The 13574-nt window shown below is 42.6% G+C and overlaps 1 protein-coding gene across 2 annotated transcripts in view; it reads left to right on the top strand.

The window, feature by feature from the left end:
- LOC121582747 (calmodulin-regulated spectrin-associated protein 1-B) overlaps nt 1-13574 on the top strand; it is a 200627-nt gene that overhangs the window by 107967 nt on the left and 79086 nt on the right. For both annotated transcript variants that reach the window (XM_041898825.2, XM_041898826.2), the window contains exons 4-5: nt 5660-5821; nt 8893-8973. In XM_041898825.2, the coding sequence (XP_041754759.1) occupies nt 5660-5821; nt 8893-8973 (243 nt within the window). The remainder of the gene's footprint in view (nt 1-5659; nt 5822-8892; nt 8974-13574) is intronic.

The raw sequence follows: 13574 nt of genomic DNA on the forward strand, positions 1-13574 counted from the left end.
ACTCTAATGTACAGTGGGGGGAAAAAAGTATTTAGTCAGCCACCAATTGTGCAAGTTCTCCCACTTAAAAAGATGAGAGGCCTGTAATTTCCATCATAGGTACACGTCAACTATGACAGACAAATTGAGGAAAAAAAATCCAGAAAATCACATTGTAGGATTTTTAATGAATTTATTTGCAAATTATGGTGGAAAATAAGTATTTGGTCACCTACAAACAAGCAAGATTTCTGGCTCTCACAGACCTGTAACTTCTTCTTTAAGAGGCTCCTGTTTGAACTTGTTATCAGTATAAAAGACACCTGTCCACAACCTCAAACAGTCACACTCCAAACTCCACTATGGCCAAGACCAAAGAGCTGTCAAAGGACACCAGAAACAAAATTGTAGACCTGCACCAGGCTGGGAAGACTGAATCTGCAATAGGTAAGCAGCTTGGTTTGAAGAAATCAACTGTGGGAGCAATTATTAGGAAATGGAAGACATACAAGACCACTGATAATCTCCCTCGATCTGGGGCTCCACGCAAGACCTCACCCCGTGGGGTCAAAATGATCACAAGAACGGTGAGCAAAAATCCCAGAACCACACGGGGGGACCTAGTGAATGACCTGCAGAGAGCTGGGACCAAAGTAACAAAGCCTACCATCAGTAACACACTACGCCGCCAGACGTAGTGCCAGACGTGTCCCCCTGCTTAAGCCAGTACATGTCCAGGCCCGTCTGAAGTTTGCTAGAGTGCATTTGGATGATCCAGAAGAGGATTGGGAGAATGTCATATGGTCAGATGAAACCAAAATATAACTTTTTGGTAAAAACTCAACTTGTCGTGTTTGGAGGACAAAGAATGCTGAGTTGCATCCAAAGAACACCATACCTACTGTGAAGCATGGGGGTGGAAACATATCATGCTTTGGGGCTGTTTTTCTGCAAAGGGACCAGGACGACTGATCCGTGTAAAGGAAAGAATGAATGGGGCCATGTATCATGAGATTTTGAGTGAACCTCCTTCCATCAGCAAGGGCATTGAAGATGAAACATGGCTGGGTCTTTCAGCATGACAATGATCCCAAACACACCACCCGGGCAACGAAGGAGTGGCTTCGTAAGAAGCATTTCAAGGTCCTGGAGTGGCCTAGCCAGTCTCCAGATCTCAACCCCATAGAAAATCTTTGGAGGGAGTTGAAAGTCCGTGTTGCCCAGCGACAGCCCCAAAACATCACTGCTCTAGAGGAGATCTGCATGGAGGAATGGGCCAAAATACCAGCAACAGTGTGTGAAAACCTTGTAAAGACTTATAGAAAACGTTTGACCTGTGTCATTGCCAACAAAGGGTATATAACAAAGTATTGAGAAACTTTTGTTATTGACCGAATACTTATTTTCCACCATAATTTGCAAATAAATTCATTAAAAATCCTACAATGTGATTTTCTGGATTTTTTTTTCTCATTTTGTCTTTCACAGTTGACGTGTACCTATGATGAAAATTACAGGCCTCTCATCTTTTTAAGTGGGAGAACTTGCACAATTGGTGGCTGACTAAATACTTTTTCCCCCCACTGTATTTGTCCTCTTGCTCAGTTGTGCACTGGGGCCTCCCACTCCTCTTTCTATTCTGGATAGAGCCAGTTCGCGCTGTTCTGTGAAGGGAGTAGTACACAGCGTTGTACGAGATCTTCAGTTTCTTGGCAATTTCTCGCATAGAATAGCCTTCATTGCTCAGAACAAGAATAGACTGACGAGTTTCAGAAGGAAGTGATTTGTTTCTGGACATTTTGAGCCTGTAATCGAACCCACAATTGCTGATGCTCCAGATACTCAACTAGTCTCAAGAAGGCCAGTTTTATTGCTGCTTTAATCAGCACAACAGTTTTCAGCTGTGCTAACATAATTGAAAAAGGGTTTTCTAATGATCAATTAGCCTTTTAAAATGATAAACTTGGATTAGCAAACACAACGTGCCATTGGAACACATGACTGATGGTTGTTGATAATGGGCCTCTCTACGCCTATGTAGATATTCCATAAAAAATCAGCCGTTTCCATATACAATAGCCATTTACAACATGAACAATGTCTACACTGTAGACATTGTTAATGTTGTAAATGGATCAATTTGATGTTATTTTAATGGACAAAAAAATTACTTTTCTTTCGAAAACAAGGACATTTCTAAGTGACCCCAATTTTTGAACGGTAATATACACTGCTCAATAAATTTCACATGCTGTTGTGCAAATGGTATAGACAACAGGTGGAAATTATAAGCAATTAGCAAGACACCCCCCAATAAAGGACTGGTTTTGCAGGTGGTGACCACAGACCACTTCTCAGTTCCTATGCTTCCTGGCTGATGTTTTGGTCACTTTTGAATGCTGGCGGTGCTTTCACTCTAGTGGTAGCATGAGACTGAGTCTACAACCCACACAAGTGGCTCAGGTAGTGCAGCACATCCAGGATGGCACATCAATGCGAGCTGTGGCAAGAAGGTTTGCTGTGTCTGTCAGCGTAGCAGGACTGTTACCTCTGCCTTTGTGCAAGGAGGAGCAGGAGGAGCACTGCCAGAGCCCTGCAAAATGACCTCCAGCAGGCCACAAATGTGCATGTGTCTGCTCAAACGGTCAGAAACAGACTCCATGAGGGTGGTATGAGGGCCCGACGTCCACAGGTGGGGGTTGTGCTTACAGCCCAACACCGTGCAGGACGTTTGGCATTTGCCAGAGAACCCCAAGATTGGCAAATTCGCCACTGGCGCCCTGTGCTCTTCACAGATGAAAGCAGGTTCACACTGAGCACATGTGACAGACGTGACAGAGTCTGGAGACGCAGTGGAGAACATTCTGCTGCCTGCAACATCCTCCAGCATGACCGGTTTGGCGGTGGGTCAGTCATGGTGTGGGGTGGCATTTCTTTGGGGTGCCGCATAGCCCTCCATGTGCTCGCCAGAGATAGCCTGACTGCCATTAGGTACCGAGATGAGATCCTCAGACCCCTTGTGAGACCATATGCTGGTGCGGTTGGCCCTGGAGACCTCATGTGGCTGGAGTGTGTCAGCAGTTCCTGCAAGAGGAAGGCATTGATGCTTTGGACTGGCCCGCCCGTTCCCCAGACCTGAATCCAATTGAGCACATCTGGGACATCATGTCTCGCTCCTTCCACCAACGCCACGTTGCACCACAGACTGTCCAGGAGTTGGCGGATGCTTTAGTCCAGGTCTGGGAGGAGATCCCTCAGGAGACCATCCAGGAGCATGCCCAGGCGTTGTAGGGAGGTCATACAGGCACGTGGAGGCCACACACACACTACTGAACCTCATTTTGACTTGTTTTAAGGACATTACATCAAAGTTGGATCAGCCTGTAGTGTGGTTTTCCACTTTAATATTGAGGGTGACTCCAAATCCAGACCTCCATGGGTTGATAAATTTGATTTCCATTGATAATTTTTGTGTGATTTTGTTGTCAGCACATTCAACTATGTTAAGTAAAAAGTATTTAATAAGATTATTTCATTCATTCAGATCTAGGATGTGTTATTTTAGTGTTCCCTTTATTTTTTTGAGCAGTGTATATATAGGAAGTGATGTAGACAATTGTATTTATGGAAGTTACAATCTATCTGCAATATTAAAGCTGATCTACCCCCCAAAAAATACAAAATAAAAATGAAATAAAATAAAATAAAAACACAACAAAAAAACAAAAAAGGGGGTTAAATACTTATTGACGCAAGACATTTCAGCTTTTCATTTTTAATTATCTGTCATTAAAAACATAACTCTAAGTTGAATGCACCAATTTGTAAGTAGCTCTGGATAAGAGCGTCTGCTAAATGACGTAAATGTAACTGCACTTTGACATTATGGGGTATTGTGTGTGTGTGTGTGTGTAGGCCAGTGACATTTTTTCTCTCAATTTAATCCAATTTAAATTCAGGCTGTAACACAACAAAATGTGGAAAAAGTGAAGGGGTGTTAGCCATGCAATCTCCATAGACAAACATTGGCAGTAGAATGGCCTTACTGAAGAGCTCAGTGACTTTCAATGTGGCACCGTCATAGGATGCCAACTTTCCAACAAATCAGTTCGTCAAATTTCTGCCCTGCTAGAGCTGACCCGGTCAACTGTAAGTACTGTTATTGTGAAGTGGACACATCTAGGAGCAACAACGGCTCAGCCGTGAAGTGGTAGGCCACACAAGCTCACAGAATGGGACCGCAGAGTGCTGAAGCACGTAAAAATCGTCTGTCCTCGGTTGCAACACTCACTACCGAGTTCCAAACTGCCTCTGGAAGTAATGTCAGCACAAGAACTGTTCGTCGGGAGCTTCATAAAATGGGTTTTCATGGCCGAGCAGCTGTACACAAGCCTAAGATCACAAGGGCTGGAATGGTGTAAAGCTCGCCGCCATTGGACTCTGGAGCAGTGGAAACTCGTTCTCTGGAGTGATCAATCACACTTCACCATCTGGCAGTCCGACTGACAAATCTGGGTTTGGTGGATGCCAGGAGAACACTACCTGCCCCAATGCATAGTGCCAACTGTAAAGTTCGGTGGAGGAGGAATAATGGTCTGGGGCTGTTTTTCATGGTTCGTGCTAGGCCCCTTAGTTCCAGTGAAGGGAAACCTTAATGCTACAACATACAATGACATTCTAGATGATTCTGTGCTTCCAACTTTGTGGCAACAGTTTGGGGAAGGCCCTTTCCTGTTTCATGACAATGCCCCCGTGCACAAAGTGAGGTCCATACAGAAATGGTTTGTCGAGAACTTTACTGGCCTGCACAGAGCCCTGACCTCAACCCATTGAACATCTTTGGGATAAATTGGAACGCCGACTGCGAGCCAGACCTAATCGCCCAACATCAGTGCCCGACTTCACTAATGCTGTTGTGGCTGAATGGAAGCAAGTCCCCGCAGCAATGTTCCAACATCTAGTGGAAAGCCTTCCCAGAAGCGTGGGGGACCAATTCCATATTAATGCCCATGATTTTGGAATGAGATGTTCGACGAGTCATGTAGTGTATGTCTACCGGCAATAGTATTTTCTCACCTTATTTGGTACTTTGGTGGTTTATATTGTTATACAGGCCTGTATGATTAATTTAAGGAATTCCTACCCCTTGCTTTCATGATAGGCATACTGTTTTGTTTAGGGACAAAGCTCTGTGTCTGTCTGTCTTTGGAACTCAAAGTATTCTGCCAGCATTGAAAATAATGTGGCTTTAGGATGGTTAGCCTACACATTAACACAGTGTACATGTCTCACCCGGAGGCCATTTAGATGACAGTCATTCAACCCTCATTGGATTCACCTCATTGAAATGAATGACTGACGATCGATAACCATACTCAGCAGAATCCTAACTTGAGATAATGTGTGCTAACAGAGACTTTTGTGCAATCCTTCCGTTATGTCAATGACAGATTTGAGTTACATATCTCAATTTAGGATTGGGCCTATATTCACTAACACCTGTCTCCCCTGTCTCACACTGATTGATTGTGCGTCAATGAGGTTGACTACCATACATTAGTCTGTGCAAAATCACAGTTCTACAAATCACCATCAGGATAAGCGATTTGACGTCTTGCTTTTCTCAAACTGGTTCCCTAACAAACATGCTGAACATATTGTATCTCCCCTGTATACACAGAGTTCCCACATCCCATTAATTGATGCCCTGATGATGGCCTACACAGTGGAGATGATCAGCATAGAGCGGGTGGTAGGCTGCGTCAAACGCTTCTCTACCTTCAGCGCCTCCAAGGAGCTGCCCTTTGACCTGGAGGACGCAATGATCTTCTGGATCAACAAGGTGAGCCGTGTGTGCGTGCGTCAAGGTTTCCGTTAGGAAAATGTGGCACCGGACATTTGACCGGCAACATTTTAATTTATCGGACATTTAAGAAATGTACCGGACCCATATGCATTGGGTGCGTAACCTGATCAGGGCATCCACCCACGGTGCTCAGAATGACAGAAATTAAATTCATATTAACAGAACATGCAAGTCGAGGATGCAACGATGTGCGGTCCTTCTTACCGAATTCTGATGTGAGAATAACTATTCACATTTACTTTTCCTCAGCCAACACGACAAGTAATGAACAGCAAAATCACTAGCCTATGTCAATCTACTATAGTAGAAAAGTTTAAGCAACCTATTCTTTTGGTCAGCTTGTCGAGAAATAAATACAGTTGAAGTCGGAAGTTTACATACACCTTAGCCAAATACATTTAAACTCAGTTTTTCACAATTCCTGACATTTAATCTGAGTAAAAATTCCCTGTCTTGGTCAGTTAGGATCACCACTTTATTTTAAGAATGTGAAATGTCAGAATAATAGTAGAGAGAATGATTTATTTCAGCTTTTATTTCTTTCATCACATTCCCAGTGGGTCAGAAGTTTACATACACTCAATTAGTATTTGGTAGCATTGCCTTTAAATTGTTTAACTTGGGTCAAACGTTTCGGGTAGCCTTCCACAAGCTTCCCACAATAAATTGGGTGAATTTTGGCCCATTCCTCCTGACAGAGCTGGTGTAACTGAGTCAGGTTTGTAGGCCTCCTTGCTCGCACACGCTTTTTCAGTTCTGCCCACAAATTGAGGTCAGGGCTTTGTGATGGCCACTCCAATACCTTGACTTTGTTGTCCTTAAGCCATTTTGCCACAACTTTGGAAGTATGCTTGGGGTTATTGTCCATTTGGAAGACCCATTTGCGACCAAGCTTTAACTTCCTGACTGATGTCTTGAGATGTTGCTTCAATATATCCACATAATTTTCTTTCCTCATGATGCCATCTGTTTTGTGAAGTGCACCAGTCCCTCCTGCAGCAAAGCACCCCCACAGCATGAGGCTGCCACCCCCGTGCTTCACGGTTGGGATGGTGTTCTTCGGCTTGCAAGCGACCCCCTTTTTCCTCCAAACATAACGATGGTCATTATGGCCAAACCGTTCTATTTTTGTTTCATCAGACCAGAGGACATTTCTCCAAAAAGTACGATCTTTGTCCCCATGTGCAGTTGCAAACTGTAGTCTGGCTTTTTTAATGGTGGTTTTGGAGCAGTGCTTCCTTGCTGAGCGGCCTTTCAGGTTATGTCGATATAGGACTTGTTTTACTGTGGATATAGATACTTTTGTACCTGTTTCCTCCAGCATCTTCACAAGGTCCTTTGCTGTTGTTCTGGGATTGACTTGCACTTTTCGCACCAAAGTACGTTCATCTCTAGGAGACAGAACGCGTCTCCTTCCTGAGCGGTATGACGGCTGCGTGGTCCCATGGTGTTTATACTTGCGTACTATTGTTTGTACAGATGAACGTGGTACCTTCAGGCATTTGGAAATTGTTCCCAAGGATGAACCAGACTTGTGGAGGTCTACAATTTTTTTTCTGAGGTCTTGGCTGATTTATTATGATTTTCCCATGATGTCAAGCAAAGAGGCACTGAGTTTGAAGGTAGGCCTTGAAATACATCCACAGGTATACCTCCAATTGACTCAAATGATGTCAATTAGCCTATCAGAAGCTTCTAAAGCCATGACGTCATTTTCTGGAATTTTCCAAGCTGTTTAAAGGCACAGTCAACTTAGTGTATGTAAACTTCTGACCCACTGGAATTGTGATACAGTGAATTATAAGTGAAATAATCTGTCTGTAAACAATTGTCTGAAAAATTACTTGTGTCATGCACAAAGTAGATGTCCTAACCGACTTGCCAAAACTATAGTTTGTTAACAATAAATTTGTGGAGTGGTTGAAAAACAAGTTTTAATGACTCCAACCTAAGTGTATGTAAACTTCCGACTTCAACTGTGGCCTATTCCAAATAGACTCTGGGAAAGTTTTGAGAAGATAGATCCGAAATTCATACAACCAGTAGGCCTACAGTAGAAAACCTTTAAAAAACAATGAGTCTGATGCAACAGATCAGAACATTTAGCTTAAAATATTGATAAACTATTATTTATTCACATTAGCGCATTAATGTGCTAAAGGCAGTAGGCTAAGTGTGAATGTTCATTCCATAATGCAATTAGCAGGAAAACACTTGTCAAAAGGGCACTGCACATGCGAGCGGTTTCATGTGACAGAGATGAAAATATCTGTTAGACATTTAGAAAGAGACGAGATCTAATGGGCCACTTTGAAGCATGGTAAGATATGCCTCATATGTATTAAAACATTCAGGTTTCAAACAATTTCAAAATGCATACTGCCTCCAGCTCATTGCAGTGGTGTGTGACGTGCTGATGAAGCCTGCCTTCCGTTGCAGTTTGATTTCACGTTCAAAACAACTGGGAACTCGGAAATCTCCGACTTCAGTGCGTTCAAGTCAGCTGGGAACTGGGGGAAAAAACGTTTTGAACAGTCATCCAACTTGGAATTCTAACTCTTTCCAGAGCTCTTACTTTTTGAAGATTACTGATGTCATGATTTGACCTCATATTTTTCAGAGTTTCCAGTTGTATTGAAAGCATCACAAGATGCTGCAGCAGCAGATTTTGTGTTGTCTTGACAGATTTTCCACTCAAAGGCTCTGTATCTGTATGCTGTACGCGTGTGATGATAAATAAGATACATAACGAATATACTGTACACACGCTAAGTATGACCGGCAAATGTATCTACATCGACTTGCATTTCCAACAATTAATAGGCTAAAAAGCATTATTACGCAATAGGATTTTTTTCTTCTTCTCCCGGACAGTTGGCCAGCGGCAATTTTTATTTATCAGCTTTTCTATTATTTTATCGGACAAAAGCCTGCTATTCCCGGCTAACGGAAACCCTGGTGGGCATCAACAATGTGTGTTTGTGTGAGTGTGAGAGAGCAGGACTACATGTGTGTGTGTAGTGTACTGACCATTGTCTGTCCCCCAGGTGAATATGAAGATGAAGGAGATCACAGAGAAAGAGACCAAAATGAAGCAGCATCTGCTAGAGTCCCCCAGCCACCAAAAGGTATTCTCAAGTTTTTCCCTCGCTCTCTTGCACGCTCTCTCTTGCTATCTCTCTCTCGCACGCTCTCTCTTGCTATCTCTCTCTCTCTCGCTATCTTTCTCGCTCGCTATCTTTCTCTCGCACTCTCTCAATTCAATTAAAAGGGCTTTATTGGCACTCTCTCCTGTATTGCTTTCTTTTCTTTCTCAGTTGCATTGCTTTCTTTTTTTCTCACGTTTTCTTTCTTTTTCACTCAGTCTCTCACTTTCTCTCTCTTCAATTCCCAATTACCATCCCTCAGTGTTCACCTACCATTGTTAAGGCAGGGGGGCTCCCTACCTACCTCTGCCCTCTCCCTAAAACAATGTGTGTTTGTAACAGGAAATGTTGGTGTCAGCAGCCCTGGATACTGTTTCTGGGGCCTCTAGTTACGGCACCCCGCCAAATAAAAAAAACCTGGGTGAAACACTGCATCTTAGGTTGACCTTCTCATTAACATGAGCATTTGCATGTCAGCCTGTATTTTTCTGGTCCCTGTGTTGGCCTGTTAAGATCAACTCTAAATGCTTGATTTGAACCTTCTCAGACACCCTATTCTCCCTATATAGTGCACTACTTTAGACCTGAGCCTTTAAAAGTAGTTCACTATACAGGCTAATAGTGTTATTTTGGGATGCGACCCATAGTTTAACCATGAAGTGTGGATCTGATCCCTTCCTGTCACTGCATCTGACCTTTGACCTGTCTATTGCTCTTCCTGTTTGTGTCTCCCTAAACTCCTCCCCCCCGCCTCTTGGATACGTAGTCTCCCTCCAAATGGTACTGGAAGCTTGTACCTGTAAGTGGAAATGACTACAGCTTCTCCTATTGTGTGTGTGTGTGTCAGGGTTTCCGTTAGCCGGCAATTGCCAGATTTTGCCCCCAACAATTATGTGAAAAGCCGATAAATAAAATCTTTGCTGGCCAAAAAATCCCTTTGCAAATGCAAAATAATGCTTTTTATTAATTGATGGAAATACCAGTCAATGTAAATGCATTTGACTATCATGCTTATCGGCCTATAGGTTAATTTGCATAATTGAGTGGAATTAAATTGGCCTGTGTATTTTTGTTAGTCAACATGTAACTTATTTATCCAACACAACTATCACACACGCACAGCATACAGAGCCTATTCCTCAGCTGGTTGCTGCTGGAGTAAAACATGCTTTTACAAGACCATTCATTGCGCAACAATTCTAAATACAATCCAGTGTTAAAAACAGTTTTGGTGCACAAATAAAAAAAGCTACTATTTTTATTTCTCAACGAGTAATAGAAGTGCGACTCCCATTCAAGTGCAGGCAACAGGCTATCAGCGCGTCACACACTACTTTACAATGTGAGTTGGAGGCAGTATGCATTTTGAAAACATACTTAATTGTTTAAAATCTGAAAGTTTTATTTTATATTATGAGGCATGTCTTACCTTGCTTCAAAGTAGCCTATAGGCTAAATCCGACCATGGAAACGTGGAGGCAATTTTTTAAATAAGACTTCATATGCGGCGTGTGAGTTTCAAGTTTGGGGAATCTTACAATTTATCCTACCATTCTGCATGCCAGTTATGATTTTCATATGCTCATTTTCGTGGAACAGTTTCATTTCAATCATAACGTTTTCTTCCGTTTCTCAAAATGATTGTCACATGGTTAATCATAAAAATCAGAATTAAAATGATACAAATCTAAAAGTTAAAAGTAAACTAATGGGAGATCACCAGCCTCAGCCATATGGACACATTGATATACCGTGATCTATTGGCAGCTAAATAAATTAGTGCATGGAACTCATAGCCTATAGGCCAATGCAACAGTAGGCCTATAGTTGCTCTTTCACATGGAAGATTGGTGATTATCGAAGGGAGATTGTTGGAAAGATTTTTTAAATAGCATACTGTGAGGACCTATAGTTTTAATATATTATCATTCGCAATGGATGTTAAAAAAACACTTTCCTACATTTCCAAGCAGCAGGCCAGGTACTTCTATGCTCAGGCACGTGCGCTCCCTCAACATTATCAAGACAGAGAAACCAGACACATGCTCATTGCTCACATGGAGCACTCCAAACAAAAGACAATAAAAAAATTGACAATCTCGTAAATGATGGTTATGAAATAAACGAAAACTTGTTTCTCACAAGTGTGGCAGGTTGTGAACTCTGCAAACAATGTTTCCACTCTGAGAATGAGAACTGTAAATGACTAATTAATACATGCATTAACAGAAATTAATGTAACCAAATAACGTGGGTTAACGGTACATTTACTACTGGTGACATATTTAATTGGGAATTGATAAAACATTTTTATCAAAGGGCAAACAATTCACACAATGAAACAATGAAAGCCCAAGAATTGGCGGGAGACAGCTGAGCCATTCTGGAGAGGGACTTGCCTATATCTTTGCCACACACTCCTCCCTTCCTTCTTGTTTCAACATTTGAAATTATACTCAAGACATGTTATCGTCACACATACACTGAACAAAAATATAAACGCAACATGCAGCAATTTCCAAGAGTTACAGTTCATATAAGGAAATCAATGGATCGACGCTGTCGTACACGTCTATCCAGAGCATTCCCAAACATGCTCAATGGGTGACGTCTGGTGAGTATGCAGGCCATGGAAGAACTGGGACATTTTCAGCTTCCAGGAATTGTGTACAGATCCTTGCGACATGGGGCCGTGCATTATCATGCTGAAACATGAGGTGATGGCGGCGGATGAATGGCACGACAATGGGTCTCAGGATTTTGTCACGGTATCTCTGTGCATTGACATTGCCATCGATAAAGTACAATTGTGTTCATTGTCCGTAGTTTATGCCTGCCCATACCATAACCCACTGCCACCATGGGGCACTCTGTTCACAACGTTGATATCAGCAGACCGCTCGTCCATACAACGCCATACACGCTGCCTGCCATCTACCCGGTACAGTTGAAACCGGGATTCATCCGTGAAGAGCACACTTCTCCAGCGTGCCAGTGGCCATCAAAGGTGAGCATTTGCCCACTGGAGTCGGTTACGACATCAAACTGCAGTCAGTTCGAGACCCTGGTAAGAAAGACGAGCATGCAGATGAGCTTCCCTGAGACGGTTTCTGACAGTTTGTGCAGAAATTCTTTGGTTGTGCAAACACACAGTTTCATCAGCTGTCCAGGTGGCCGGTCTCAGATGATCCCACAGGTGAAGAAGCCGGATGTGGAGGTCCTGGGCTGGCGTGGTTACACGTGGTCAGCGATTCTGATGCCGGATGGCTGTACTGCCAAATTCTCTAAAACGACGTTGGAGGTGGCTTATGGTAGAGAAATTAAGATTAAATTCTCTGGCAACAGCTTTGGTGGACATTCCTGCAGTCAGCATGCCAATTGTACGCTCCCTCAATAATTGAGACATCTGTGGCATTGTGTTGTGTGACAAAACTGCACATTTTAGAGTGGCCTTTTATTTTCCCAAGCACAAGGTGCACCTGTGTAATGATCATACTGTTTAACCAGCTTCTTTATATGCCACGCCTGTCAGGTGGTTGGATTATTTTGGCAAAGGAGAAACGCTCACTAACAGGGATGTCAACAGATTTCTGCACAAAATTAAGAGTGAAATAAGCTTTTTGTGCGTATGGAACATTTCTGGGATCTTTTATTTCAGCTCATGAAACATGGGACCAACACTTTACATGTTGCGTTTATTTTTCCCGGTCACGATGTCCGGCGACACATTTTCCTAACAAAAACCCTGGTGTGTGTGTGAGGAGTACACAACTGTTGACACATTTGGCCCTCGAGGACAAGTTGTGCAGTGCGAGGAGGATGCTCTGTGGTGAAGTTTCCCCTAGGTACACAGGGTGTCCGCAGGTACTTAAATGAATAAGACTTTAAGACTTTTTATCTGATTTAAAGGCCTTAAGTCTTAACATGTCTTAAATTCAGTTTTTAAAAGTCTTAAAAAATTTGACCGATATGACTACAGTGTTTCCGTTATATTGTGCAGCTGCTTAATTGTTGACACCATGGCAAAAGAAAAGAAACAATGTATCAAATAATACTCGAGGCGCACTTTCAAGATGTTAGAGAGCTATCCAACCACATGTTAGAGAGCTATCGACATGTGCGCCTCTGTGTATGCACGTCATGTGCTTATGCCAGTACGAGTCGGTCCGTTGCCAGAGGAGAGCAAGGTAGCCTAATAAGCCTATACAATTTGATAGACAACACTAACTAGAGCTGGGACGATAAACCGAAAATTACCAACACCTACATTGCCCTCTTACCGAAGCAATTTTGCTTACGTTGGTAATGTCGGTGATTAGGCTACACAACGTTCCTGCTGATTTTTGGGTTCTTAAACCATTATTTGGTCATAATGTGCATTAACCTGCTCTTACTCTCTCTCCCCCCTTTGCACACAGAGTGAAGGGAGAGATGCATTCTGATAAGCGCAAGCATACTGACAGTTTATTTTTATTTTTTATTTTTTCACCTTTATTTAACCAGGTAAGCCAGTTGAGAACAAGTTCTCATTTACAACTGCGACCTGGCCAAGATAAAGCAAAGCAGTGCGATAAAAACAACAC

The sequence above is a fragment of the Coregonus clupeaformis genome, chromosome 15 (assembly GCF_020615455.1).
Source record: "Coregonus clupeaformis isolate EN_2021a chromosome 15, ASM2061545v1, whole genome shotgun sequence".
Taxonomy (NCBI): Eukaryota; Metazoa; Chordata; class Actinopteri; order Salmoniformes; family Salmonidae; genus Coregonus; species Coregonus clupeaformis.